Below are 27363 nucleotides of genomic sequence, written 5' to 3' on the forward strand. Positions count from 1 at the left end.
CGCCAAAGCAGGAAACAGGAAGTTCTTCATCCTCAGTACAGAGAGATGCACAGAGGATCAGACTGAGCTCAGACCAAACTAGCAGCTTCCTCTGAGTGAGTCCAGCTACAGGAGAGAAAAGTGGAAAACTCCAACACTGCTGCTTCAAGCTGCTGACGCTCCACACACTGAATGTGAGTTTGAGCAAAAACACGACTCAAAGGAAGTTTCAGTGAAGGTGGTAGAGGAGGGAGGGGAGCCAGGACTGACTGTACTTCCTGTCTGCTGTTTTCAGTTTCACTCACAGACTCAATGGCTTCCAGATCAGAGGAGGATCTCTGCTGTCAGGTAAGTCACGGGGTCTTCAGTATTCACTGTCATAGTCCTGGGTCAGTGACCCAGTGTTTTGAGTTTTTGTATCATTATTGAACTTTGATTTTGTCATTGTTTATTTTTTCTAGTCTTTTGGTTTCTGTTTCTGTGTTCCATGGTTGCTGGTCAATTCTGTGTTTTCTCTCCGTGTCTCCCTGCATTTCTGTTCTTGGTTTCAGGTTTGTTTTGTTAGTTTTTTCCAGTTGAAGTTTTATCCTGGCCTTGCTGTTTCTGTTTGTTTCCACCCATCTTACAAAATAAAGCTCACTCGCATCAAAAGTTGCATCCTATTCTCTTTATCTCTCTTTATCACCCTAATTTACGAATAAATTCTTTACAAATCCTACCATGTGAATTCATGGATTTTTTTTTCACATTCTGTCTCTCACAGTTGAAGTGTACCTCTGGTGCAAATTACTGACCTCTGTCATCATTTTAAGTGGGGGAACTTGCACAATCGGTGGCTGACTAAATACTTTTTTGCCCCACTGTAAGAGGTGACGCTTTTCTCTTTAAGCTCCTTAGACTACGATGACCTGGATGACTTAAAATCTTCAAAGACACTAGGCTTGCACTTATTTTCTTCAATCAGTGATGAGTAGTAAGATGTTTTGGCTTTGCGGAGGGCTTCCTTATAAATTAGCAAACTATTTCTCCAGGCTAAATGATGATCCTCTAAATTTGTGACACGCCATTCCCTCTCCAGCTTACAAGTTATCTGCTTTAGGGTACGTGTTTGAGAATTATACCACGGAGTCAGGTACTTCTTATTTGAGTCTCTATTTTCACAGGAGCTACAGTATCCAGTGTTGTACATAGTGAGGAGGTGAAACCATTAACAAAAGAATCGACCTCTGTTGGAGTAGAGTTCAGGTAGCTGCTCTGCTCATTGTTGGTACAGGGGATTGAAGATGATAACAGCGCTTGGATTATATTCTTAAACTTAGTTACAGCACTTTCAGAAAGACATCTACTTTGATAAAGTCTACTCTCCACTGCTGTGTAATCAATTATTGTAAAAGTAAATGTTATCAGGAAATGATCAGACACGAGAGGGGTTTCAGGAAATACTGTTAAATGTTCAGTTTCTATGCCATATGCAGTGTTGGGAAGGTTACTTTTAAAATGTATTCCATTACAGATTACAGAATACATGCCCCAAAATGTATTCTGTAACGTATTCCGTTACATTACTCAATGACAGTAACGTATTCTGAATACTTTGGATTACTTAATATATTATCATGCTTTTTACAACAACGTGAATGTACTATTGCTGTGTGATTTATTACTATTACTGAAGGTCCGCGACTCCAAACTGTAGTAAAGGGACCTCTGACTAATATGGGGGGGTCCCTGTCAGCTCGTAGCCGAAAAATAGCTTTACTTTGTTGTGTGGGTCAACTTTTCTTGCGAGAGACAGAGAGAGGCGTTGAAAGACTGCTCCAACGGAACTTATTGTTTTCAGAGTAAAACACGAACACGGTGTACAGTCGAGTCTTAATAGCTTACTTACAGCTGGGCTCGTCAGGCTCTCTTCTTGGCTGAAGTGGTTATTATTATATTTACATGGTTCCAGCTCCCCTTTTTGCTCGATGACAACTCGTACCTTTCCACTCCCCTTTTTCTCCCTCCTCGCGCTCACAGACACATAACGTGTATGGCAGTCCATTCTCCCTGCAACACAGACTACACTACCTATGATGCTACATTCTTTAGAGCTATGCTTGTAGCATTCTGCCTGTTAGCTTAGCACAACAACAACAACAATGAAAAGGCGCTCTCTCACCCAGGGAACTACACAGTCGCAGAGAGAGAGAGAGAGAGAGAGCGTCGCCCTGTAACCATGGCAACCGTAACACTGCCGCCTGGAACAACAGAACGTAGCTGTCAAACAAAACCCAAACAGTCCTGACCCGCGACAAAATGAAACAGGAAAGTACCGCAGTGTAATCCATTTATTTCAACAAAGTAACTGTATTCTGAATACCACCTTTTTAAACGGTAACTGTAACGGAATACAGTTACTCATATTTTGTATTTTAAATACGTAACGGCGGTACATGTATTCCGTTACTCCCCAACACTGGCCATATGTTAACTGTGATGGACCGAGCAGTGAAGGAAACTTAGGCACAGGTTAAAGTCCAAAAAAATGATTTTTTATTTAACCCAAAAAACATAATTGGTTAACTCATACAAAAAGAATTAAAATCTTGGGCCCATAAAAGAGGTCAAAATAACAAAACTCTACTCAAAGTTGACAACACAACTGATAACTCAAACAAACTGACCTAACTTAATGAGACAAAGGGGAAACTTAAATAATGGCTGATCAGCCCACAAAAAGGGGTAAAACACACAAAACCTAACTGAACCAAACATAATGAACTCCAATTCCCCCCATGGTCCTGAGTTATGGCGTGAACCAATTTGTAGTCTTCCTTTAAAGCTCGCTCCGCCCCTTTTCCACCTCTTGGCTCCTTAATCAAGGGACTGGAACAGCTGCAACTAAGGTAACTCAGAAAACAAAAAATTAATCATACATAACAGTGTAAACTAAAATGTGTGCACTTATTTTAGAATGCAGTGTTATGTGGATATGTGAATTAACTCTAAACCAAAACCAGTTATTTATTGTCCTGTAAATAAATTCCTATATTTAAAGAAAGAAATGTGAATGCAATGTTACTTATAAGCCTCTACACTAACATGGTGATATTACCACTGTGTGGCTGTAAGTGCAGCCATCACACACTCCCCCTCTTCAGAGCTCTCCCTGGGACAGCGAGAGAGACAGTCTGCAGTACAGTTATCTTTGCCGGGGATGTGGTTGATAGTGAACCAGAATGGCTGGATTGCAAGATACCATCGCGTGATCCTTCCATTTGTGTCCTTCATTCTCTCTATCCATTGAAGAGCCTTGTGGTCTGTTTCCAATATGAACTCCCGTCCGAGAAGATAATACCTAAAGGAGTCCAGGGCCCATTTGATGGCAAGTCCCTCCTTCTCGATGGTTGAGTATCGCACTTCCCTCGGAAACAGCTTGCGGCTGATGAAGGCCACTGGATGACGCTCTCCAGGCGGTCCCTGTAACAGAACAGCTCCCAATCCTCTCTCTGAGGCATCAGTCTGAAGAATGAAATTTCTCTCAAAATCAGGGCTGTGCAAGACTGGGCTCTTACTCAGAGATTGTCGTAGGTCCTGAAAAGCCATCTTAGCCTCCTCTGTCCAGGTGATCTTATTGGGACTTCGGGCACCAGTCAGATCCATCAGAAGAGCTGCTCTGGCAGAGAAATGAGGAATAAACCGATGATAGAATCCTGCCATACCTAAAAATGATCTCAGCGGTTTTCTGGTCTCTGGCAAGGGATAGGATTCTATGGCGGAGGTTTTATTACTCCATTTCCAATCACAAACCCAAGGTACTCAGTTTCAGCCTTGGCAATGGCACACTTAGCTGGATTAACAGTCAACCCTGCAGACTGAAGACGCCCCAATACCTTCTCCAGGTGTTTCAGGTGTTCTTCCCAGGTAGAACTGAAAATCACTATGTCATCAAGGTAGGCTGCAGCAAAATCAGACATGTCAGACAGTATCTGGTCCATCAGTCTCTGGAATGTTGCTGGGGCACCATGCAGTCCAAAGGGCATGACTTTAAACTGGAACAAGCCCCACGGGGTCCGGAAAGCAGTCAGCTCTTTTGAGCGCTTAGTCAGTGGTACCTGCCAATAACCCTTGCAGAGGTCTATTGTTGTCAGGTATCTGGCCTTCCCAAGGCGCTCAACCATGTCATCAATGCGGGGAGTTGGATATGAATCAAATTGTGATATTGCATTCAGGTACCTGAAGTCTATGCAGAAACGGATACTGCCATCCTTCTTTGGCACCAGGACCACCGGGTGGCACCACTCGCTCTTCGAGGCTTCAATGATTCCTAGTGACAACATCAGGTCGATCTCCTCTTTCAACAGGATCAGTAGACGCTGAGGTATCCTGTAACTCATTCTCCTCACAGAAGCTCCATCTTTCAACACAATGTCATGTTCCACAATGTCAGTTCTACCAGGATTTTCACTAACCACCTGAGCCCGTCTTTCCTCAGGAAGATGGTTGAGATCCGAGGAGTGGGTTTTGGCAGATACTGATCATCTACTTCCTCCTCCTCCGAAACCTCCCGGATCAGAAAGACATCTGCCTTTGGCCTCTCCACCCATTCCTTAAGCAGGTTAATGTGCAGTACTCTGCTGGAGCGGGGCTGATCTGGAATAGCGACCTTATAGGTTTTTTGTCCAAGTTTCTTTTGGATCTCATATGGCCCTTGCCACTTTGCTAACAGCTTACTGTCATCACTTGGAAGAAGCACTAGCACCTTCTCACCAGGACTGAAGGATCTTTGCCGAGCTGACTGGTCGTACCAGGCCTTCTGGTGCTGCTGTGCTTCTGCTTTGTGGGCTTGGACCAGCTCCGTCATCTTCCCCAACCGTTCCCGCATCTGGACAACATAAGAGACAACATTGACAGCCTGTGATCTTTCTTGGTCACCCTCCCAAGTCTCCCTTAGAAGAGACAAGGGGCCTCGTACCTCATGGCCATACAATAGTTCGAAAGGTGAAAAACCTGTAGAAGCCTGGGGTACTTCTCTATATGCAAAGAGTAGGTAGGGCAGCCACTGATCCCAGTCTGTACCAGTTTCATTGACAAATTTGCGTAACATTTGTTTCAGGGTCTGATTGAAGCGCTCTGTTAGGCCATCTGTCTGAGGGTGGTATGGCGTTGTCCTCAGGCTCTTAATCCCAAGGAGCTGTTACACCTGCTTCAACAAAGTGGACATAAAGTTAGTGCCACGGTCAGTAAGAATCTCACGAGGAAAACCAACCCTTGAGAAGAACTGTATGAGACAGAGAGCGACTGCTTTGGCTTTTATTGATCTCAAAGGAAAGACCTCTGGATACTTTGTAGCGTAATCTGTCACAACCAGCATGTAACGGTTGCCTGCCTTGCTTCTTTCTAGAGGACCAACAATGTCCATTCCTAGCAGTTCAAATGGAGTGCTGATAATTGGTAGAGACTGGAGAGGAGCTCTGGAGGGGATTTTAAGAGAAGACTTCTGGCACTGAGGGCAGCTTTTACAGAACAGTGTCACATCCGAGCGCACTCCAGGCCAATGAAAATATTTTCTAATGCGGGCCATGGTTTTGTGCTTTCCCAAGTGGCCAGCCCCTGGAATGGAGTGTCCCAAGGAGAGCACCACCTTCTGGACTGCTCTAGGAACCACCAACTGCAATGCTGATTCGTTCTTCTCATACTCTGGATGTTGATCTTGCAGCTTTGACTTCCCAACTAAAGAGTTCGATCACAAATCTCGGAGTTAAAATTGATTCTGCACTCACCTTTGATGACCACATAAACGGGGTGGTAAAATCAGCATTTTATAACCTCAGACGTTTATCAAAAGTTAAGCCCTTTCTTTCCAAGCGTGACTTGGAAAGTGTTATTCATGCCTTTATTACCTCACGTTTAGATTATTGTAATTCTCTTTTAACAGGGGTTGGGCAGGGCACTTTGTCACGCTTGCAATTAGTGCAAAATGCTGCGGCACGATTTTTAACTAGCAGAAGAAAATTTGATCACATCACTCCGATTTTGGCCTCTTTACACTGGCTTCCAATTGAATTCAGGATCCGTTTTAAAGTCCTTTTATTGGCTTTTAAATCTCTAAATGGTCTGGCACCTGTTTATTTGTCTGACTTGTTGAAGCCCCACGTCCCCACTCGTTCCCTTCGGTCAGCTGAGCAGTTGCTGCTTTCGGTCCCAAAGTCACGGTTGAAACTTAGAGGAGACCGAGCGTTCTCTGTTGCCGCGCCGATGCTTTGGAATAACCTTCCTCTCCATATTAGACAGGCTACATCAGTGCCCGTTTTTAAGTCTTTATTAAAAACCTATTTTTATTCCCTGGCTTTTAACTCTGTGGGTAACTGACATTTTTTATTGTTTTTTAACTTGATTGCTATGTCTGGTTTTATTACTATGTGCATATTAGTATTGTACAGCACTTTGGTCTACCAGGTGTGTTTTTAAAGTGCTATATAAATAAATAAATGATGATGATGATGCTGAACCCTGCTGACGATACAGAATGCCATCTTTCAGCAGAAACTCCCCCCTGCTGTTCAAATCTTGCTTAGTTCCTTGGTTCCTCTCTGCAGCTTTCTTCTCTGTCCACGTGACTTACGAGACTTCCCGGGTGCAGTCTCTATGTCCGCATCATAGAAGGGCAAGGCATGGAGTGGGTGTAGGGACTCCTCTTTCTTCTTAGCTTGAGCTCTTGTTACCCTGCTTTCTGGTAGTGAGGGACAGATTTTGAACTATCTCTCATTTTCCATGCTGTGTGGCTCCATGGCTGTCCTTTTCTCCGTGCCGCCACAAACACATCAGCCAGCTCTGCAGCTGCCACTGCAGAGTTTGGATTGTGTTCTTTAATCCATATCTGTAACTCAGGAGACAGCATTCTCAAGTATTGTTCTAAAATTAATATTTCACTAACCTCATGCACCGTTTTTCCTTTTGGCTTTACCCACTTCTCATATAACTCTTTCAATCTTGCATATAGTTCTTTTGGATTCTCATCAGGTTTTACCTCCAGTGAATGGAATCTCAGTCTATATGTCTCAGGATTAATGTCATATTTTTGAAGAATAGCTGCTTTAACTTTGTCATAGTCAGAGTCAGAGTCATCCATATCCATATGGACATACGCACCTCTTGCTTTGCCAGTGAGTAAAGGAATCAGATGAAAAACCCAGTCCATGTTTTGCCACTGGCAAACTACAGCCATGCGTTCAAATGTTGTTAAAAAATGTTCAATATCATCCTCCTCTGTCAATTTTTCCAGCCTGGGTTCATAAAAGCGAGACTGACCTGATTGAGGATGTATTTGCTCATTACTGGAGCCAGCACAGGGAGGATCCTCCTCTTCAAAGGACTCTACCTCTGGTTGTTTAGGTTCCTCCATTTGCGGCTCAGGGACCGGGGAGGTACGAGCTTGCACTTCTACCTGCAACAGCTGAAACTGATGTTGTAGTGCTCTAAAGAGCTGTTCCTGGCGGGTAAACTCCTCCCTTCTTCTTGCTTCCTGGGCCTCCTGCTGACCCATATGAGAATGAAGGATGGAAATCAGTTCTGACATTGTCGGCTCCTTACCTTGGCTCTCAGTAATATCCACCCCTCCAGTGGCTCCATTTTCCTCTCCTCCTTCTACTTGCTCTACCACTCCAACTGGCTGGTTTTGACAATCTCCTTTTGCTCCTCTGCCACTCCTTCCCAGTCTGTGCATGGCTTGATAAGTGAAGAGGGGAAAAAAATAGAAAAAAAATCCTGTGCCTTCAACTGCTGATCCCACTTCTGACACCACTTGTGATGGACCGAGCAGTGAAGGAAACTTAGGCACAGGTTAAAGTCCAAAAAAATGATTTTTTATTTAACCCAAAAAACATAATTGGTTAACTCATACAAAAAGAGTCAAAATCTTGGGCCCATAAAAGAGGTCAAAATAACAAAACTCTACTCAAAGTTGACAACACAACTGATAACTCAAACAAACTGACCTAACTTAATGAGACAAAGAGGAAACTTAAATAGTGGCTGATCAGCCCACAAAAAGGGGTAAAACACACAAAACCTAACTAAACCAAGAATAATGAAGCCTACCAGCCATTTGGCTGCTCTCCGGGTTTTAAAGGTAGAAAGGTAGAAGCCTGGGACTCCTAGTGTTAAAACCCGCCTTCCAGCCAAATGGCTGGTAGGCTTTTAGCTAAGCTTTAGCTTCAGCCAAGTGGAAGCTAAATTGGCTAGTCATTCATATGTAAATTAGGTTGTTACCTGGGAATTCTGGAGGGAGGGGAGTGGGGGTGTGTGATTGAGGGGGTGGGGGAGCTGCTAAAAGCTGTGAACTTCCTTTTGTGTTCGTCTTGATGCATTCTCAATCATCCAGGGAAATAAATCTCCAAAAGTCACCAACTTGGAGTGTTTCAGTTTGCCATCTTAGGGAGAAATCAACACACATGGGTGTATGTCCTTTGTTGCTGAAATTTATTGATAAAAACAGTACAAAAAACCAACCATTTGTACACATATTTACAAATAATAATAAAAAGTGAGTGAGTACATTTCAACATTTTCAACATTATACCAGTGGTCTGATTGATGCCACAATGGAGCAAATCGAGCAAAGACTGATAAGTTCGCTGCAATTTCCAGTGTGTGGGGATCATTGGTCACCAACTGCATCACGTGCTACAACCCTGGTCTACATATCACCGTTGATGAACAGCTTTTCCCATCAAAGACTCGGTGCTGTTTCCTGCAGAATATTGCAAGTAAACCTGACAAGTTTGGGATCAAGTTTTGGGTGGCTTGCGACCTAAAATCCAAGTACATTTGCAATGTCTTCCCATATCTTGGCAAGGACCCCAATCGTCCCACTGGGGAGAGACTTTCTGAAAATGTAGTAATGAGGCTGATGGAACCATTCCTAGACAAGGGCAGAAATGTTACCACGGATAATTTTTTCACATCGCTTTCACTTGCGCAAAAACTTCTTAGACGGAAAACCACCATCCTCGGCACAGTCAACAAGATTCGCAGGAAAATTCGTCAATCCACTAGACAGACAGATCGCAATGAATTCACCACTCAGGTATGTTGCAGGTCTTTTGTGGTTCTATGTTTATGTGTTTCATTGTGTGTAAAAGGGCTATGGAAATAACAATTTATCTTATTTCTTAGGTGTTTTCAACCTCTGCTGCCACGCTGACGGCGTATGTGGCCAAACGGAAGAAGACAGTCTATATTCTTAGCAGCATGCACAGCGTGGTTCAGACTGATAACACTACCAAAAGGAAGCCAAACACTGTCACCCTTTACAACAAAACAAAGTGTGGCGTGGATGTGATGGACCAGATGGTTCGGGAGTACACTGTCCGCAGAGGAACACGGCGCTGGCCAGTTGCCGTGTTCCTGAACACAGCATGCCTTTTATCCTGTCTTCCTCCCTTCACCCCAACCGGTCGTCGCAGACGGCCACCCTTCCCTGAGCCTCTTTTTGCTGGAGCTTTCTTCCTGTTAAAAGGGAGTCAAAGTGCATTTGCTCATATGTGGTCATATGACTGTTGAGTTTTTCTCTGTTGTTTTATTGCAGGATCTACCTTGTAATGTAAGGTACACCCTACAATGTATATGAATAAAGCAATTCAGCAAAAAAAAGAAAGAAAAAGTGGAAAAAGATTATGTACTCATATTACTATGTGTTCCTTGTTCTTACAGGAGAGAGATCAGAGAGCTTCAGAGGCTCTCTGCAGTCTGCACTCTGAGAAACTCAAACTCTTCTGTCTGGACCATCAGCAGCCAGTGTGTCTCGTCTGCTGTGTCTCAGAAAGACACACCAATCACAGATTCAGACCCATCGATGAAGCTGCACAACAACACAAGAAGGAACTTCAGGAAACTCTGGAGCCCTTAAAGGAGAAGTTAAAGGTTTGTGAAGAAGTTCAAGTGAAGTTTGATCAAACAGCAGAACACATTAAGGTCCAGGCCCGACACACAGAGAGGCAGATTAAGGAGCAGTTTAAGAAGCTTCACCAGTTTCTAGCAGAGGAAGAGGAGGCCAGGCTGGCTGCACTGAGGGAGGAAGAGGAGCAGAAGAGTGGGATGATGAAGGAGAAGATGGAGGCTCTGAGCAGAGAGATAGCAGCTCTTTCAGACACAGTCAGAGCCACAGAGGAGGAGCTGAGAGCTGAAGACGTCTCATTCCTGCACAACTACAAGGCTGCAGTGGAAAGAGTCCAGCGCTGCCCCCTGCTGGATGATCCACAGCTGCCCTCAGGAGCTCTGATAGACCAGGCCAAACACCTGGGCAACCTGACCTTCAACATCTGGAACAACATGAAGTACATGGTCTCCTACACTCCTGTCATTCTGGACCCAAACACTGCTCATCCAAACCTCATCCTGTCTGAAGATCTGACCAGTGTGAGAGGAGGAGAGAGGCAGCAGCTTCCTGATAATCCAGGGAGAACTAATTGGTTCTACTCTGTCCTGGGCTCTGAGGGCTTTAACTCAGGGACTCACAGCTGGGATGTTGAAGTTGGAGACAGTACATATTGGGACCTGGGTGTGTTGGCAGAGTCTGTGCAGAGGAAGGGAGAGTTATGGTGTAGATTATGGAGAATAGAGTTATTTGAAGGTAAATACTCAGCATGTTCACCATCAGCTCCTCTCACTGTTCTCTCAGTAAAGAAGAAGCTCCAGAGGATCAGAGTGAATCTGAACTGGAACAGAAGAAAGCTGTCGTTCTCTGATCCTGATACTAACACACACATACACACCTTCAGAAACACTTTTACTGAGAAGATGTTTCCATACATTCGCAGTCGTGAAGAAGTGAATGTGTTGCCATTGACAGTGTCAGTGTCAGTAGAGTAGATGAGCTGAGGATGATGGTATTTCTAACGTTGTTTCCTGTCAGTGAATTCCCCATGTACTTATACTCTCACTGATAAAATGCAATAATACACCCAGTCTAAAAGAACGTTCAGATTTGAATGTATTTATGAATGATTTAGAAAGTGAAAACTCAGCACATGGTTAGAAACCAGCTTGTGTTGTAACTCAGACAGTGAGTACAAACCTCAGACTAACAAATTAAAACTGGTTAATGTAAACGAATGGAACTCCTACCACATTAAATGATTTGAAAAAAATATATAGCAGGCATATGTAACAAACAACAAGAATTTTATGACATTATATATCTGGTAGTAAGATTAAATTTCAATTTTCAATTTCAAATTTGTTGATACATAATAAAAGTGTTTGGTGGACCCATTTTGAACCCTTTGTAACACATTTGGCTTGAACAGAAAACCAATCCGAACAATTTATTGTATTTGTATATGTATATGTAATTAATTATTCCGATTTGTTTTTTATCATTTGGAAAAAAGGGACATTTTATTATAAATGTAAATATTCAATTTGAGGTTATATGGATATGAACAAACAAATTACTCTATTTGTATTATAAGTTAGTATTTTTAAGTGGTCAGCAACTTTAGAGTATTTTTTACCAAAAAAGGGAAAAAAATGTTGTGTAGGTAATTTTAAGAAGTGATTTCATGATATTTTCCCAATCTTACCTTATAAATATACATCAGTTTTGATTATTCACTGTTCATTTGTCCTTGTACTTTACTAAAAAAAAAAAGGAATTACAGGAAAAACATGATTCTTTTTGTAATTGTATGTGGAAAAATAATCAGTATGAAACATTACATGTATAGACATATGTGACTTTATAATACTGTAATCAAAACAGTCTGCTTTTTTTTTTTTACCAATAATTAAATTGTTAATTTTATGTGTTTATTGTGCTGTGTTATGTTGTGTTGGATGGTATACATGCATGCATTTGAGAGAGAGTGTATAAATCTATCAACATGCACTGATCATTTAGGAGGTGAACAAAGACCATCTTGGAGGGATGTGTTTGATGTACCTTTGACGAGGCCCTCAAGCAGGGGCGGATCTAGAGAAAATTTCTTAGGGTGGTATGAGGGTGGCAAAAAAATCAAATGGGGTGGCAAATCAAAGCCTTTTTTTCAAACACATATGCAGGTGGTTACATATGGTTAAAATGAATCAAATGCAGTACGTATACATGTTTTTCATATAAATATAGTCTATAACTTAATTATTTTCTGTAGCCCACATAATTAAACACTTTAGTTACATAAAACGTGAGTTTTGATCTTATGTACTGTATAATAAATAAATATGTAGCCCAATAAATATAAAATCCAGAAAGGTACACAACATGGGGCGGTTCATTTACAAACACAAGTCTAACTTAAGTTTCACTGTTTCTTGTTAGAAAAAAACAGTAAAATTGTTACATGCTTAAATCACACGAAATGTCAGAAATCTGCACTGACATGAACACAAATTTAAACCTAATTTTTCGTGATTTGTTGGATTAACCCTCCAAAATATAACCGGTCATTTTTGACTCCTTTTGAGTTAACGTTTGTATTTCATCCTCAGATTGTTTCATTTTACTTTTTCCCCTTGCCTTGTTTGGTATCATTTTTTTCAGCTCAACCTCACGTGTCTGAATTTAGTTGTTTTTTCATTGACACACACAAAAACCTTAAAATCCTAGTAGTAGTATTTTTTTTTACTGTAAAAAAACCCCACAGACATGTTGAGTAAAGTATTTTTATAACTTGAAATGCAAATATAAATTGTACATTTTGTAAACATATTAGGGCTGCCACAAACGATTATTTTGATAGTCGACTAGTCACCGATTATTTTTGCGATTAGTCGACTAATCAGATCATCATCCATTGGACATAAAACTACAGCTCATTGCACCAGCAGCATCTGCTCTTATATAACTATCATTAGCTTACAGCTTTAAGTGTTTAAGGTCTGTGCTAACTAAAAAATAAAGACAAGATGATAGTTTATTAATTTTAATGAAATTTGCAGATTGTTTCGGTGAAGTTTAATAAACTCCTTGCTATCTAAAATATAACAGGACACCGGAGTAAATTCTCGAGCATCTCACACTTCTGATAATCAGCTTTCTGTCACGGTCCGGGGCAGCGGCCGTGTGAAGAGTGGAAGGAGGACTCAAACGCAGCACTTATTCAAACGTGAGGGTGATTTATTGACAATACCAAACATAAAGTGGAGATGGCAAAACAGAACTAGGACGAACTAAACTGGGAGAAACTACACAAAGGAGTGGCAAACCTGAACATGAAGGGAGAACAGCAGGGAGAGCACGCAGGGGATTACACCAGGTATGAACACAGACGACGCGACGAGGAACAGAGGCAAACACACACTATAAATACACAGAGAGACACTGGGAAATCACACACAGGTGGGAGACACAGCTGGACCTGATTAACCTGACGAGACAGGGGAACACTAACACCAGGGACCAATAGAGAGAGCACAAACCCAAAACCCAGTATCTAAAATCCCAAAACACAAACCATCCCAAGAATAATAACAATAAGGAACACAAACACAAAGTCACTGAGTCATGGCCGCAGGACCATGACACTTTCTGCTTGACGTTTATTCAGCTGTGTAAAAACCATAACTTTAATCTCAGCCAAACCGATTTACTCAGGAACAAATAAAATACTAAAAAAAGCCAAACAATAACATTTTAAGTTATCTAAGTGACTCATATAGATTTAACCTGAGTAGCGAAAGACGGCGGTGGGTTTGAAAACGATTAGCTGGGAGTCCGGTGCTGTCATGGCCCCCGGCTAGCTATCGAGCTAGTGGGTAACAGACGTCTCCGAAAACGTCGGAGCACTTTTGAAAATATGTGGTGTCTTGATAAACTGAGCAGATATTTGAGGTTTACACAGCTACATTCTCGCCTGAAAATATGTTAAACGTTTATTTTGTGACCCAGAAAGAATAATAAGAGTAATATTAAAACCAACCAGCTGCCGCCATTGTTGGCAACTGCGCTGGGCCGCGCTATGAATTCTGGGAAAGAGTTTCTTCTTCTTCGGGGTTTAACGGCAGCTGGCATCCTTGTACATGCAGTGCTGCCATCTTCTGTTTGTTATTACACTCTTAAATCCTGCTACTTATTCCTGCGTCTTTTGGGATCTTACAAAGCTTCAAACGACGCGTCGACTATTAAATCACGTAATCGTGACTAGTCGACTAATCGTGGCAGCCCTAAAACATATACATCTATTTATCTAAAAATGCAGCCAATACACCTGCCGTTTTTTTCATTTTCTACAACCATTTAAAAATATTACTAAAACTAAAATGAGAGAACAATCAGGTGTCACAATAAGACGCCCCACAAATGATGTGTGCCAGTAATAAAAAAAAAGTCAGACAGAGGAGAACAACACAGGGATAAACCTTCAGGCCTGAGAACAGGTGGTGTATCACTCCGCTGGTTTTCCACCTGGTGACAACATTCATTTGTGCCCTCACTGACACACCAAACAATGACTACACAACAGACTAACTACACTCTCCACGCTAAACGTCACAAATCACCCACATCTAAAAACTCTCTCTCTCTCACTCTCATCTCGCAGTCGTTACCGTCACCCCCAAAACTTTTGGCTCTTTTAAAACAACCAAATCTCACGTGTTAACTTTTTTTTTAAAAAATTGGTCGACATGGTACATTTTTCCACCGACAGGAAAGAGGTGGCTTTTTTTCTTTCTTTACTGTTTTTGCGCTGTCTTTAGAAAACGCTATAAAAACACACACAAAAACACTGTGACGACAGTATTTAGAAAAAAGCATGGCTTATATATAATTCGATTTTTATCATAACTCTGGATCTACTGGCCTGTAATTAAAAGTTAAAGATCGGTGTATTCTTTGAAGTCCGAACTTTCAACACGGGCTGAAATAGACACTCAGCCTGGCTGCAGCTTGTTGCTATGTCAGCTTAAATTCGGCATGTGATTTTGAAGTGCAGCATGTCCGTGGACCACAGAGGGTTAGTAACACTCACCTTCATTCCATTTCCAGAGTGTAACAACCTGTGTGAAATCCGAAATTCCCATGGTGTTGTTCAAAATGTGCTTTGGCACAATCATAAGCATCGCTTGCTACTGAAAACAAGAAAATGGTGGAGGGGATATATTCAGTTTTAGCATTTATATTCACTGTTAACTGTAACTACACTTAAAGTGTTAATGCTATCTTATTTTAAAAAGCAGGGGGTGTCCAGGGTACACACTCTGCAGAGCAACATCAATAATGTACTGTGGCCATAAGATGGCAGTAAACTGCAGTATGGCAGCAACTTTTCAAAATTGTTAACATGCTTGAAGAAAATGTTAAAGATGCTCAAAATTATAGAGTTGTCATAGCTGTAGTGTTTCATCATGTTCACTAGCTTAAGTATCTTATTTATTGTCACCATCAACTTTGATCTTCAAAGTGTGAGGCTTTGCATGGACCAATAATAATAATACTCTTATTATTTTCTTATGATTTATTACTCCCAGAGAGCAGCCATTTGGCTTTTCTACCTTTAAAACCCAGAGAGCAGCCAAATGGCTTTTAGCTAGGCTTTAGCTTCAGCCAAGTGGAAGCTAAATTGGCTAGTCATTCATATGTATATTAGGTTGTTAAAAAGGAATTCAGGAGGGAGGGGAGTGGGGGTGTGTGGATGAGGGGGTGGGGGAGCTGCTAAAAGCTGTGAACTTCCTTTTGTGTTTCATCTTGATGCATTCTCAATCATCCAGGGAAATAAATCTCCAAAAGTCACCAACTTGGAGTGTTTCAGTTTGCCATCTTAAGGAGAAATCAACACACATGGGTGTATTTCCTTTGTTGCTGAGATTTTTTGATAAAAACAGTACAAAAAACCAACCATTTGTACACATATTTACAAATAATAATAAAAAGTGAGTGAGTACATTTCAACATTATACCAGTGGTCTGATTGATGCCACAATGGAGCAAATCGAGCAAAGACTGATAAGTTCGCTGCAATTTCCAGTGTGTGGGGATCATTGGTCACCAACTGCATCACGTGCTACAACCCTGGTCTACATATCACCGTTGATGAACAGCTTTTCCCATCAAAGACTCGGTGCTGTTTCCTGCAGAATATTGCAAGTAAACCTGACAAGTTTGGGATCAAGTTTTGGGTGGCTTGCGACCTAAAATCCAAGTACATTTGCAACAAACAAAGGACAAACACCCATGTGTGTTGATTTCTCCCTAAGACGGCAAACTAATACACTCCAAGTTGGTGACTTTTGGAGATTTATTTCCCTGGATGATTGAGAATGCATCAAGATGAAACACAAAAGGAAGTTCACAGCTTTTAGCAGCTCCAGCACCCCCTCATCCACACACCCCCACTCCCCTCCCTCCTGAATTCCTTTTTAACAACCTAATATACATATGAATGACTAGCCAATTTAGCTTCCACTTGGCTGAAGCTAAAGCTTAGCTAAAAGCCATTTGGCTGGTGGCGGGTTTTATAGGTAGAAAGGTAGAAGCCTGGGACTCCTAGTGTAAGTAATTAATACATTAATATTCACTTAAAATTGAAATTATTAAATTGCAATAAAAACATAATTATGTAAGACATTGACAGTATTTACAAAAGTGCTCTGACATTTTTGGACATGTCTGAGCTTGACATGACCAGGTGAGAAACCCCCTCTGGGCTTCACCACTCAGTGGAAGTGAAACATGACATAATTCACCTAGATGATTTCTAACTTGTTTTTATTTTTCTTTCATTCAGTCTTTTACTTGTTCCTGAGTAAATCCTTTTGGCTGAGATTGAAGTTAATCTTCATAACTGGACCGTTTTATTTAACTATGACGTCTCACTGCTGTCAGTAAGAAAGACTCTTTCAGCCACCATTATTCTCGATGTTAAATTGTAATATACGTATTATAACACTTTTTCTAAACTGAAGTGTGTTTTCACTTGGAGCAGACATATCTGGACCAGCATATTGATCCTGATGACTATTGCAGAAATGATCAGATTTCTGGGGGGTTAATTTTGGTTATTTATTCAACTCTGTTCTAAACACCAGCTGACCATTGAAAGTCTTGGGTTTCTGCTAAAATAGAAATAAAATTCTAACATATGTTCTGTCTGGAGAACACCTGTCCTCTATGCATTTTACACTTCAGAGTTGTGCTCTTGTCCTTTTGTCGAATAAAAACAAGAACCTTTGTACCTTTGTTACGACGTAATTGTAACTAACTACTGAATTTAGTACAATCACATGTTACATTAAAGCAACACTGAAAAAAGTAATGTACTTTGTGTAATCTGTTATTTTGTGACACCTAACACCAGTGATGGGAATAATGGTGTTGCTAACGGCGTTACTTTTTTCAGTGACTAGTAATCTAACAAATTACTATTTCTATTGTTGCCATGCCATTACTAACAAGTGCAGACGCGTTACTATTTTTCAACACATAGACAGCTGAACCTGTCTTCAGCATACCGGGAGCTACGCAGGCAGTGCTGCTCATTGGCTGAGGAAGAATAAAGTAGTCAGGGTAAACCAATCACATGACCGATTTAAGATGGCATAGCATCAAGATACTATGGCAATCTCTGTGAGGAAACTGTTGAATGTCACAGGTGCTGCTAAGAAGCCACCAAAGCCAGAAAACAGGAGGAGCGATACACCTCCTGATGTCAGGTCTGCAGGTATCAGGCACAAATAATTTTTGTGGGATCTTATTTGATGAAGAACACCTGATCGTTCTGTAAATAGTTTGGAATGGTTCTGAAAAAAAAGGTTTTTTAGGTAAATAGTTGCATATAACTTTGCAAAAGTTTTGTAAACCACGAGTTTTAAACTTGTGCATAGATTTTTTTAAATGTACAATTTATATTTGCATTTGAACTTTTGAAATTGAGTCGTTAAACATGGTTGTGGTTATTACAGTAAGAAATTTTGTCTGAACATAGATGGATTAATCAGTTGTGTTAATAGAGTATATTAAAATGAAAAAAAAAAACTATAAAACTAGATGTGAGGTTGTGCTGAAAGAATGATACCAAACAAGACAAGATAAACAGCTTTTAAACCTGAAATGTAGAGGTCAATGTAGTCAGAAAACGGCCAATTATACCCTGGACCCCAGAGGGTTAAACTTTTTTATAAAGTAATGCAATTGTTACTTTCCCTAGTAATTGTTTACTTTCATAATATTGTAACTTAGTTACTAACTCAGTTACCCCCCTCCCACCCCACTCACCATCCGTCTCTTTCTTCTGCTCTTAATCAGTACTGTAGTGCAGAACAAAAACGAGTCCAGACAGATGCCTGCACCGACACGCACACACAGATACACACACACACAGACACATAAAAATGAGACAGCTTCTAGAGGCAGTTGTCAGGCCTATGGCTGACTCAGAGAAAAAGGACTCAAATGTAGGATTCAGACGGAGGCACTGGTAAACGTTTAGTAACCAAATTTATTTAGAGAAACAAGTGAATGTACAAGACAAGTAAACCGTGAACTGTGGGAATGAACATAAACTATGAATAATGCAAAACTGTGAAGTACGTATGCAACCTGAGCTATGAAAGCAATCAGAGAAACTTGGACAGTGAAAATGACACTTCTATGACTTTGTGGCCAAAAAGGGTGTAGACATACTGGATGGCTGGTTCATGGGGATTCCCTGATATGGAAATAACATAAGTTCAGGTATTGTTCCGGGAAAATGTTGGCTGACTGTGGTGTAGAGTGTTCCTTTGGTGCTTACTTGCTGCAGGTGGAGGAGTAGCATGGAGGGGAGAATTGTCCGAGTGAGTGGGGAGGAATCCAGAACTCCAGAAGCTGAGGCAGGGAGGCAGGCAGGTGCATAGGGCGAGCAAAGCCATGGCTGAGAAAACTGTCTAGAAGTCCTGCCTCTGAATGAAGCTTTTCTGGGGAAGGTTTGCATCAGGAGAGTTATTATAAACGAGTATCACAAGGAAAGATAATGCAATTCACTTAAGCGGTTCACAAATACTATTGTGGCCTACATTAACTTTGGTTAGCTGAGACTCTGTTGAAGAGGAGTGGAGAGTGCTGGTGTTATATGTCAACAGATGAAATGAATGGCCCCTCCCAGAGGTGGAACTGCTGACTCTGTGGAAAACACCGAAACTCACCCGGATCATGACGGTAACAAGACAACAAGCATCAGCGCCATGTTACGCTAACTGTTAGTAGTTCAACAATCCAGTGAAGATCCACCACTCTGGTTAGTAGTGGCTTCATTAAAGCATAAGGAACAGGTAAGTGATCATCAGCTGGTGCATAGAGTCAAAAAAAGGTGGGGAAACAAAAATATCTTAGAGAAAAGAAAAGGTTTGCCTGTTTTAAACTTTGTTCTGTTATTAAAAGGATTCACAGCATCATGATTAAATATTTTTGATTAAATTAGCAAAAAAGAAAATCATCAAGGGTCCTAAAGGCTGAACGACAGCTTGAGATACAAAGAGAGTCCACCTTTGTGTGTTAATGCGTGACAGATCCCAATAGAACAAACTCATAGTTGTGCCTGTGGCTGCTGTGGAATATACACTACACCACTGAAGGACACTCTGTCTTCTTAGCTTCTTAAAAGTTTACATGTTTTGACCTGTCTTAAGAAGACAAACAGCTACGCTCTGGAATGAAACACACACGTGGGTGTAGTCAAAGGAGCTTGCAAAGAAACTGGACTGGACTTCTTTAAGTTACTTGAAACTTAAAGTTTCAAGTAACTTAAAGAAGTCCAGACGCTTTTCTTTGCAAGCTCCTTTGACTACGATGACCTGGATGACTGAGAACCTTCACAGACACACGTGGGTGTAGTTGAATGAGTCTCTACCCTGTTTTTCCTCCTCAGTAAAGAGAGACGCACAGACGATCAGACTGAGCTCAGACCAAACTAGCAGCTTCCTCTGAGTGAGTCCAGCTACAGGAGAGAAAAGTGGAAAACTCCAACACTGCTGCTTCAAGCTGCTGACGCTCCACACACTGAATGTGAGTTTGAGCAAAAACACGACTCAAAGGAAGTTTCAGTGAAGGTGGTAGAGGAGGGAGGGGAGCCAGGACTGACTGTACTTCCTGTCTGCTGTTTTCAGCTTCACTCACAGACTCAATGGCTTCCAGATCAGAGGAGGATCTCTGCTGTCAGGTAAGTCAGGAGAACTTCAGTATTCCCATTGTTCTTTTATGTAGCTACAGCTTCTATATAGACTGTCTGAAGGGATAGTGGAAAGAGAAAAGTTAGTACATAAATGAGCCACTTGTAAACCTGGCTTTAAAGAACTACTCATATTTTAATATTAGTGATACGTTCCCCCCGAAGGGGTCTAGGCATGTGAGTGAGGGGACCAGTAACAAATGAGTCCGGAATCAGAATGAAAAGGAAAACAGACAGAGTTGTTCTGTATTAATATAGCTTTATTACAAATGATACAGGTGTATTACAAACGACATTAACTTAAAGAGCCGGCAATGCCGTTTTACCAATAATGCCAAAGAAACAAAGGAAACACTCGCAGCAACAAAAGACACACGACACAACCGACCATAGAGTATCCGGCATGGAACGTCTCCACAGGACAATTGGGATAATTCTTCTTTTGTTTTTTTTTAGAGAACAAGTCTGGGAGAGTCTCTTAGGGTTAGAGAATAAGCAAGACTATACAAGACATGAGAAGCCAAGCAGGAAAGATAAGGAAGAGGGAGAAAGTGTGACAGCCAAGAGAAGAGAAGTGTTTCGGGACCTGGATAACTTGTCATGATTAATGGAACCTTGAATTCTGCTTACTGCTGGCAGCCTTTACTGAGGTTCTTTAGCATGATCTTGAACTACCCGTAAATGGCAGGTTACCATGCATGTCACCTATTAATAGAGATAGATTGATAATATTTAAACTATTTAAATATTTTAAATTGAAATTAATTAATGGTAGGACTTCTTTGAGCAGTGTTGTTGGAACGGGGTCTAAAATACATATTGATGGTTTGGAAGAAGTAATTACTAGAGAGTTGAAGAAAAAGAATAAATAAATATCAATGTATTTGAAAACAGCTACACAACAGACAGTCGGTGTCATACACCACCGCCTCTGTTCAAACATGGTCATTAACAGTGGACATAGATGACTTCTTTCACTAGTCTTTTAAACCATCTGTCTTCTCTGTCCAAAATGATTCCAGCATTCAGCTGTCTGCCATCTATAATCCAGTTTTGAGATCCCTTCCCAGACGCCTTAATGCCATTCACATCCTTGGCCATTTGACTAAAGTATCACATGATAGGGTGGGGCTAGCTTTCACAATGGATTCACCCAAAACCTTGGCTGATTGTGACCTACACCTGTTTTAACACATTGACTCATGTGATTATGTAGAGAATCAGTAGCGGAGTGTGGGAGTATCCCTTTTGGGGAAAATCCCAAAGGGCTTAAAATCTGGGACTGCACACCAAGAAACTTCTTTGATGAGAGATTAAATGCCCTAAATTGTCCATTAGTTATGGTGCAATAGGTGTAGGCTGCTGGGGGATTCCCATCATGTACGGAGTATTACTGTCAGAGGGGCCCGGAGGCAAGAAACTTGAAAGAAACCTAAGAGCAGTAACCCAGATTGAAGGTGGAAGGAATGTTTTAACAAGGTTTATATAACTAATACAATGGTAACATTTGGCAGCTTGTGCTTTGTGCTGGGAAGAGGGGGGAGGGGCGGTAGTTACACTCTCAGTAGCACAGGAACAGAGCCAGAGGGAGGGAGAGAGAAAGAGCCAGGGGCAACAACGTCACACTAGAAAGGTATAGTAATCATCCACAACTATTTTCAGTTGCGGATGATAAAGGATTCAGAAAGTTTATTCATGCAGGCCCATATGACAGAGAATATGCGTCTTCTTTTTGTTTTCATATTTTAATTTATATTTAATTGTGTTGTGGTTTGCAGCGTTTTGTGTTGTTTCATTTAAAATTTGTTTAAAAGGAAAAAGCTGAAAATTTAAATAGTTAAAAGTTGAAATGTGAATAGTTGGTTTTTGTATTATATGATTTATTTATTACATTTTATGTGGAGTGAATAAATAAAAGTATATTTATGGTGGCCCCTAGCGACAAAGGACGTACAAACTCCAAAACACGTACAAAACACAACAGAAGTGCTCCAGGATGCTGGGCGCAGTGTTGAGCTTTTGTTACCTAGTGACTACACAAGCCAGCAAGTACCAACGACCAGATTTGGTGTGTGGTAGTAACAGGTAAATGAACATTTTTTAAAATTATTTGACTATATATGAGTGCTTGAGTATAAATACACAAACAATACACATATGCTTTCAATTGGTAATTTAAGTGATCTAGGTAAGAAAGTTCAGTTAACGCTAGAAATGTGTTTTGGAGTTTGTACGTGTTTTGTCTCTAGGGGCAACAGCATATATTTATATATAAACAAATATAAATAAAACCACTTTGTTTTACATTAGTAATTCTTTTTTTACATAATTATGTATTATTGTTAATAATAAATTAATTAAAACAACAAAACAACCTGAAGAGCCTGTTCAGAGCCGAAAGAGGCTCTTTTTAGTGAGGGGGTTTGAAGAGCCGTTTCTCAAAAAGAGACGGAAATCCCATCACTAACAACATCATCAAGCAAGTAACAAAAGGGTCTGCTAGTTGGGGTGCACTGAGAATAAATCTACTTGGTCATCTGTGGCAGTGTCAAATACATCTTCTCCAGGGGATGTGCGAATCCGCATGCTCCGTCCTCTAGATCCACCAGTGACAAAAAGGCACCTGCACACTTAGATTTACATATTAATGCATGGTCAGTCATCCAGGTAAGTAAATCCTCAAAAGTTGACGCTTCACCTCTCATTTGATAAGCTTCTTCACTTCTAAGAGCGACTGGTAGAGAGTCCTGGATTTTTAGCCCTTTCGTAGTGTCCTCCCAAGAGGGTCACAAACCCCCTATTCATCTTCTACCTAATCACACAAGCCAAGGGTGAAAAAAGGTGGGGTCACAATCAGCCAAAGTTTTGGGTGAACCCATTGTAGAGCCTGGTAGACCCTGCAATGTGTCTGAACAAAACAATTTAGCAAACAATTAAAAATAATTCTACAAAGAAATTAGCAAAAATTAAGAATGTACATTACTATGTTCTTACAGGAGAGAGATCAGAAAACTTCAGGGACTCTCTGCAGTCTGCACTCTGAGGAGCTCAAAATCTTCTGTCTGGACCATCAGCAGACGCTGTGTCTCGTTTGTTGTGTTTTAGCACAACACACCAAGCACAGATTCACACCCATCAATGAAGCTGCACAACAACACAAGAAGGAACTTCAGGAAACTCTGGAGCCCTTAAAGGAGAAGTTAAAGGTTTGTGAAGAAGTTCAAGTGAAGTTTGATCAAACAGCAGAGCACATTAAGGTCCAGGCCCGACACACAGAGAGGCAGATTAAGGAGCAGTTTAAGAAGCTTCAGCAGTTTCTAGCAGAGGAAGAGGAGGCCAGGCTGGCTGCACTGAGGGAGGAAGAGGAGCAGAAGAGTGGGATGATGAAGGAGAAGATGGAGGCTCTGAGCAGAGAGATAGCAGCTCTTTCAGACACAGTCAGAGCCACAGAGGAGGAGCTGAGAGCTGAAGACGTCTCATTCCTGCACAACTACAAGGCTGCAGTGGAAAGAGTCCAGCGCTGCCCCCTGCTGGATGATCCACAGCTGCCCTCAGGAGCTCTGATAGACCAGGCCAAACACCTGGGCAACCTGACCTTCAACATCTGGAACAACATGAAGTACATGGTCTCCTACACTCCTCTCATCCTGGACCCAAACACTGCAAACCCAGACCTCATCTTGTCTGAAGATCTGACCAGTGTGAGAGGAGGAGAGAGGCAGCAGCTTCCTGATAATCCAGAGAGGATTCATTGGTTTTACTCTGTCCTGGGCTCTGAGGGCTTTTATTCAGGGACTCACAGCTGGGATGTTGAAGTTGGAGACAGTACATATTGGGACCTAGGTGTGTTGACAAAGTCTATGGGGAGGAAGAAAGAGTTATGGTCTGAATTATGGAGAATAGAGTTATTTGAAAGCAAATACTCAGCATGGTCACCATCAGCTGCTCTCACTGCTCTCTCAGTAGAGAAGAAGCTCCAGAGGATCAGAGTGAATCTGAACTGGAACAGAGGAAAGCTGTCGTTCTCTGATCCTGATACTAACACACACATACACACCTTCAGAAACACTTTCACTGAGAAAATGTTTCCATATATTCGCACTCGTGAAGAAGTGAAAGTGTTGCCATTAAAAGTGTCAGTGTCATGGAGCAGATGAGTTAGGGATGATTATATTTCTAATGTCGTTTCCTGTCAGTGAAATGTACATTGGGTGCAGATGTAATAATACACCAAGTTTAACAGAAGGTTCACATTTGAATGTATTTAAGAATGATTTAAAAAGTGAAAACTCAGCACAGGGTTAAAAATCAGCTTCAGTTGTTACTCAGAGTGAATACAAACCTCAGATGAAAAAATTATAACTGGTTATAATATATCATGCTAATGAATGGAACTCCTGCCACATTAAATGATATTAATAAAATATATAGCAAGGATATGTAGTAGACAATCAGGATTCAATTAAACTTTATATTTATTGTTTTATAATGTGAAAGAAAAAGGCATTTTAATCCAAATATAAATATTCAGTTTATTTCTTTTGTGGTTTAAAAAAAAAAAAGTAATGGAAAACATGTGCCGCCGTTACGTATTTAAAATACAAAATCTGAGTAACTGTATTCTGTTACAGTTACCATTTAAAAAGGTTGTATTTAGAATACAGTTACTTTGTTGAAATAAATGGATTACTCGACGGTATTTTCCTGTTTCATATTGTGGTGTTTCGGTTGCCATGATTACAGGGTGCCGCTCTCTCTCTGTGCGACTGTGTGTTTCCTGGGTGAGAGAGCGCCTTTTTGTTGTTGTTGTTGTTGTGCTAAGCTAATAGGCAGAATGCTACAGGCATAGCCCTAAAGAATGTAGCATCATGGGCAGTGTAGTCCGTGCTGCAGGCAGAATAGAGTGCCATACATGTTATCTGTCTGTGAGCGAGGGAGGGAGAAAAAGGATAGTCGAAAAGTACGAGCTGTCATCGAGCAGAAACGGGAGCTGGAAGCATGTAAATATAATAATAACCACTGCAGCCAAGAAGAGTGCCTGATGAGCCCAGTTGTAAGTAAGCTATTAAGACTCGACTGTACGCAGCGTGTACAGCGTGTTCGTGTTTTCCTCCGAAACAATAAGTTCCGTTGGAGCAGCCTTTCAACGTCTCTCTCTGTCTCTCACTAGCAAAGTTGACCCAGACAACAAAGTAAAGGTAGTTTTTGGCTATGAGCCGACAGGGACCCCGCCGTATTAGCCAGACGTCCCTTTACTACGGTTCGCAGCCGCGGACCTTCAGTAACAGTAATAAATCACACAGCAATAGTACATTCACGTAGTTGTAAAAAGCATGATAATATACTAAGTAATCCAAAGTATTCAGAATACGTTACAAAATACATTTTGGGGCATGTAATCTGTAATCTGTAGTGGAATATGTTTTAAAAGTAATGTTCCCAACACTGCATATAAGGATTACAGTATATTTTAAAAAGTGTTTTTCTTTTTGTTTAATTGTAAATAATTTTTTAATAAAAATATGTATTTACATAATGTAAAATGAAAGACAATGAAAATATTTTGCTAACAGATCAACTGAAAACGCCATTGCTACAATGGCAGGCGTTACACTAGGCTGCTCTTTGTTGACTTTAGCTCTACTTCTAATAAGATACTCTTGGACAGACTAATAGTAAAACTGCTGGATATCGGACTTCCTTCTACAACATCCCACTAGATTATAAACTTTCGCTCAGACCATGTACAGAAAGTTAGAGTGGGACCTCATCTTTCCTCTGCCCTTAGCCTTAAAACCGACTCTCCACAAGGCTGTGTAGTAAGTTCCCTTCTGTATACCCTGTACACACATGACTGTGTTTGTTCCCACCTTACAATTGTGTGTGGTTCTCCAGCTGCACCACGGCACAAAAAAAGACACTTCAGAGGGTCATGGATGTGTCCTGAAAAATCATTGGACAGCCTCTTCAATCAAACAATCTGCACAACACTGGCTGTCTCAAGAGGGCATGCAGCATCCTACGGGACTGTACACACACAGGACACCGGGTGATTAAGGCTACGTCCACACGTACACGGGTATTTTTGAAAACTGAGATTTTCCATTTTCGTTTTTAAAAATAATCCCGCCTAAACGTAAACGCAAAAATTAAGGAAAACGGTGCTAGGAACATGCCAAATCAACAAGTGGCGATATATTCTTAACCTGTAGAAATGTTGGCCAATCAGAAGTCTTAAAGCCTGGATGAGAAGTATTAAACAAAGATGGAGCATAGAAGCAGAACCGAGTCCCGTGTGTGTATATGTAAGCATTTAAACACTACAGAGTACAATTAACAGGAACAGTATTGTGTCTAAGTCCCCCATTGTAGAAATTCATTTCACTGAAACAGTAACGTGGCGCACGGTGATGTCAAAAAAGGCGCACACCTTTGATGCTGTGTTTTCTCCGTTTTCCTCATCCACACGTAAATGCAAAAACTGAGTTTTCGAAAATCTCCACCCTGGCAGGAGTTTTAAAAAGTCTCTGTTTTCAGTGACCAAAAACGCCGTTTACGTGTGGACGAAAGGAGCAAACGCATAGAAAAATGTCAGTTTTCAAAAATACCCGGGTACGTGTGGACATAGCCTAAGCTGCTGCCATCTGGCAGGAGAGTCCGGCTGGTGAGGTCGCGGACAAACAGATTAACGAACAACTTTTACAACAGGGCAATAGCCCTAATCAATGCAAACAGCTGACCGCACCAGCTACCTACCTGCACTTTTTGGGGGGCAATAATAACAACAATAATAATAATAATATAATACTGATAATGATAACAATGTGCAATAAAAACACTCATTCCTTTAATTTATTAAGTCATTAATTTGCTTATACATTTCTTGCACCTTAAAAAAAATCCACTTCAAGTTAAGTTACTGAGTTGTGTTGTCTTGCTTTGTGCTGTGCGCACTGCCAATGATGGACAGTTTCCAATTTTGTTGTAGTATTCAGAATACTTTATTAATCCCGAAGGAAATTACGGTTTCAGCAGGCAGCACGCTAATGGCGCATGTGCACTTACAAAGGAACCTTCTGACCAACTTTACACAAACATCACATTGGGGAGACATGTCAGAAAGGTAGGCTGATAGGAAAAAAAATAATAACAAAAATACATATCAGACGCCACCTCTCTGGGGACATCTAAGGCCCTCCAAGGTTTGGAGGCCTATCTTCCCCCACCACCACTTCCCCTGCCAGTGGCGGACTCCCTCAGA

The 27363-nt window shown here is 41.1% G+C and overlaps 1 protein-coding gene across 4 annotated transcripts; it reads left to right on the top strand.

Annotated features, from left to right (window-relative positions):
- Positions 1–281: 281 nt before the first annotated feature.
- LOC106675924 (nuclear factor 7, ovary) lies at positions 282–25907 on the top strand. 4 transcript variants are annotated; one of them, XM_076879044.1, is made up of 4 exons: positions 19076–19206; positions 19808–19939; positions 20041–20093; positions 23099–25907. In XM_076879044.1, the coding sequence occupies exons 3-4, from the start codon at positions 20058–20060 to the stop codon at positions 24257–24259; spliced, it is 1197 nt and encodes a 398-aa protein (XP_076735159.1). In that variant the 5' UTR covers positions 19076–19206; positions 19808–19939; positions 20041–20057; the 3' UTR covers positions 24260–25907. The 4 variants fall into 4 exon arrangements, with proteins under 4 accessions (XP_076735163.1, XP_076735159.1, XP_076735160.1 ...); XM_076879045.1 differs by having other exon boundaries at positions 19803–20093; XM_076879042.1 differs by having other exon boundaries at positions 19808–20093.
- Positions 25908–27363: the final 1456 nt, after the last annotated feature.

This window comes from Maylandia zebra, linkage group LG3, assembly GCF_041146795.1.
Source record: "Maylandia zebra isolate NMK-2024a linkage group LG3, Mzebra_GT3a, whole genome shotgun sequence".
Taxonomy (NCBI): Eukaryota; Metazoa; Chordata; class Actinopteri; order Cichliformes; family Cichlidae; genus Maylandia; species Maylandia zebra.